At 55.6% G+C, this 3702-nt stretch overlaps 1 protein-coding gene across 1 annotated transcript; it reads right to left on the reverse strand.

Annotated features, from left to right (window-relative positions):
• Positions 1-1159: 1159 nt before the first annotated feature.
• Positions 1160-3333, reverse strand: LOC104287590 (CMP-N-acetylneuraminate-beta-galactosamide-alpha-2,3-sialyltransferase 2-like). The gene is made up of 6 exons (XM_009886313.1): positions 3079-3333; positions 2569-2759; positions 2147-2326; positions 1745-1790; positions 1440-1559; positions 1160-1327 (listed from the first exon to the last, which is right to left on the reverse strand). Exons 1-6 carry the CDS (start codon positions 3331-3333, stop codon positions 1160-1162), a joined length of 960 nt encoding a protein of 319 aa, XP_009884615.1.
• Between the last annotated feature and the right edge of the window lie 369 nt (positions 3334-3702).

Consider the following 3702-nt stretch of genomic DNA (forward strand, 5'->3'; position numbering starts at 1 on the left):
CAGTTTCGGTCGCTCAGCAGAGCACACAGCTTTGTAACTAAATTTGAAAGAATAATCAGGAGGGGGAAGATGAATGACAATAATGTAGCAAGACTTTGTCCCACAGTGAAACAATTAGCAGCTAATCACTTGTCTTTGATAAGAAAGCCAATTTCTTGTAAGCCTCAGAAAAGCGTTGGAGAGCATCTCACAGAGCACTTCTTAGCACCTCGAGAAAATAGAGGGAAGGTGATGGGACAGGTAAGTGCAAGACTTGTACTCATTGTGGGAAAGTGGAAAGAAGAGAAACAGAAGACACATACAGAAATGGAGATTGCACCTGGAGAGGTAGAAAATCAATGAAGCTAATAGTTAACTCAAGTAATACAGGCTTCTGCTATAAAATGGGAGCTTGTGAGTAGGAGAGATCTGGTCGTTTTAATAGACTGAAAGACCAAGTGACTGATAGCCATGGAAAAGCTGAGTCTGATTCAAGGATGTTCATGTTTGTGATTGAAAGTAGGAAAAGACATCCTGCTAACTGCTCTGGAGAAGAAAACCTTTGTGGAGCTCAGGCTCCAGGGTCTACAATCAGGGTGGGGCTGAGGTAGATTGTGCTGTCTTTTCAAAGCAGTAAGGGCTCAAAAAGTAGAGCAAATATTAATAATATTTTCATGTGTGTTTTCAAAGTTTATTCAATGAAAGATCATTTCAACTGTACTTGATTCTGTCATCTTCTGCCTTAGCATGCTTGATTTTTTCCTTTCTTACATTTCTTTGATACAATTTTTAAAATATTTCCTTAATTATAAAAGACAGGAAGGGAAGATGCCCCTCTCCCCCTGCCCAAAGAACAACTACAAACCTCCCCCAAAAGCTATCAGTGCGTGGAAATGTCAGCTCTGACATGCAGACAGCCACGTTTGAGTGGCTGCTGTCACCACACTGCTGTCACCAAACAGCTTCATGGCCACTGCAGGGACAATGCACAGCAGCCCGCCTCCAGCCACACCATCTTCCCATTCCTCTCTCCCAGCCAGGGTGGGCAGAGCCGTGCTCGCCCTGTGTCCAGCCAAATGCAACATCCCTGGTGCCATGGGAGCACCAGGGTAGCTGCTGGCAGTGCAGGGGGCTGCCAGTTCCTGCACTAACAGCCTGGCTTCAGTTTCTTGGGGATGCGTCATTTGTAGAATGAAATCCTGCCTTCGGCTGCCAGTCTCTTGATGAGGCTGAATTCAACGTCAGCATCATGGACCCTCGTCCTGCGAAAGGCTCCAGACCAGCGGTTTTTCTCCCAGTAGTGGTGCCAGTTCCCTTCGCTGTCTGCTCCGAAGCCAAACACAGAGACCTGCACACACACCAGCAAGAGCCATCGCTGTGCGGGCACTCAGTCAGCCTGAGAGCACACAGACAAGTGGTGGAGTGGCGGTAAGGTGTCCAGTCCTGCTGACCACGCTCACCTGCTGGCAGGCATGCAAGGCAAAGAGCAGGGCTGTGAAGCCGGTGGAAGGGTACCGCCCGTGGCGCTGCGTCCAGTTGTCATGGATGTACTTGAGGAAAGCTGGGCTCAGGATCAGCACCTGAGTGGGGAGTGGAGGAGCCATCAGCTGCTCATGTTGCTGCCAATGGCCAGCCCCCACCTCCAGCACAGCCATCAGCCCTTCTGCTCACTGGGTCTGCCCACCTCCCACTGAAAAACAAGCCTGGGCTGTGCCTAGAGGAGCCCTCCCTGCCCAGGAGGCGTTGGAACACACCGAGACCTTACCTTGTTTCTGTCCGCCTTGATGAACTGTTTGACTCTCACGTATGTGCTGCAAAAGCCAGAGGACAGCAATGAGCTTGGGGCGCTCCTGCTGCTGGGGCCTCTCGTTTGGAGGCACCTGGCCCCATAGCATCCTCACACCCTTGGGCTGCTCCAGCAGCATCCCCTGGCCTGGCTCTGGGAAGAGACATCAAGCCCATGGCCCCACAGTGGGGACAGCCACCTTCACAGCCTACTTGCTTAAACTGTGGTGCAGAGGGATGCCAGGACCCTCGCCCAGGGGCCCTTCGTCCCACTAGCACCATGGTGCCAGTACCCCAGTGAGGCACCAGGGTCCCCAGGACCACTCCACGCCATTGCAAGGGTCTCCAGCACAAAAGACGCTGTCCCCTGAAGCTGACTCACTGCGTGAGCTCTCCGGTGGAGAAGGCGCTGGCCACCCACTGCAGGTCCAGTGGCTTGAAGGGGATAAGGACGAGATGGACACCAGGCCCAAGGTTCACTGCACTCTCCGGGTACATGAAGTGATGGGTTGTTCTCATGCCAACATCCAGCTCAAAGCCAGCAATCTTTGCTCTGTTCATCCTAGGTGACAGATGGAAGGCATGTCCCAAAATGAAGATGCACATCGTGCCAGTCCCAGGCTGCCATTCCCACTGGGCGAGGACACCAGGTCACTGTGGCCAGCAGCAAAGAGGGGACACGGGCAACACAGGGCAGGTGTGTTCCCTGAGGGGGCGGGGGGGTGTGTGTGTGCTTCCAGCAGGACTACCCCGCCCCCTTCCTCCACCCCCACCGGAGGGGACAAGCCCCTTTGGGTCACCCACCTCAGCACCCAGTCATGGGCATCGATCTGCAGCCCATAGCTGGACCCCTTCAGCCGCCCCGAGTTCCCCACCACCGCACAAGTCCTGCAGCGAGACAGGTCCCACAGGCTGCCAGTCGGGGCCGGGAGGACAGTGAAGAGCTGCTGAATTATGCCTTGGAGCTGGACATCATTCGGAGGACCCTGTAGGGTCTGGGAGAGCAAGGGCAGCAATAGGCAGGATCAGCCCCACCACCCACCCCCCTGCCACCAGTACCCCCAAAGGGGGAACAGAGCCCCACTTGTCCCAGCAGAGCCCCGGGGAAGGTACAGAAAAAACGGATGGGATATTAGGAAAAGGTTGCGGGACAGGCAAAAGGGGGGCAGGGTGGGGGTGGTGAGCTGGGGTCCCTGCACTGCCTTCATGCCCCATGGCATCTGTCGAATTTGACCTTGGCCCTGACCCACTGCAAAGAGATTGGAGGAGCCCAGGATGAGACCCGTGTTCCCCACCCCCCATGCTCCGACTCACCAGCCACCACTGAACCACGTCCGAGGAGAGCTCGTGGGCTGTGCCCATCAGCAGAGGCCCCATGGCCATGTTGTAGCGGGTGTGGAACCATGTGGAGCCATTGGCACTGGCGGGGCAGCGGTCAGCAGGGGTGTCAAGGAGGGATGGAGTCCCAGGGAAGGGGCTGAGGCCATCCATGGGGGCGCGGAAACATTGCCACAGGACCAGCAGCAGGCATAGGGCCAGCACCACCTGCGTGTGTCTCTGGCACAGCATCCCTCATACCACCTGCAGTGAGATGTCACCAGGCCCAATTGCAGTATCACCACAGGACCCCCTCCCTTCCTGCCCAGCCTCCTGGGACACACACCCCTTGGCTGCTCACCGACCCTGCAGGGACCTGAAATAGCCTGTTACGTCTGGTTCCTCTTCAAACCATTCAGTGGCTTTATTGCTGTGCTCTGCTTCTGGCACTGCCACAGTCACTTTGGGCCGGCTGGCAGCACTTGCTGTACGAGGACCTGCTTTCTGCCTGCAATGCTTTTAGGGTCTGGAAATCGACCCGCAAACAAGCGGTGAAGCGTCATCACGCCAGCCACAAGCTGAACTCCAGCTCCCCTCCAGAGCGGCAGCCTCCAGAGCGGG

Source organism: Charadrius vociferus, unplaced genomic scaffold (assembly GCF_000708025.1).
Source record: "Charadrius vociferus isolate BGI_N301 unplaced genomic scaffold, ASM70802v2 scaffold225, whole genome shotgun sequence".
In the NCBI taxonomy this organism is placed as follows: Eukaryota; Metazoa; Chordata; class Aves; order Charadriiformes; family Charadriidae; genus Charadrius; species Charadrius vociferus.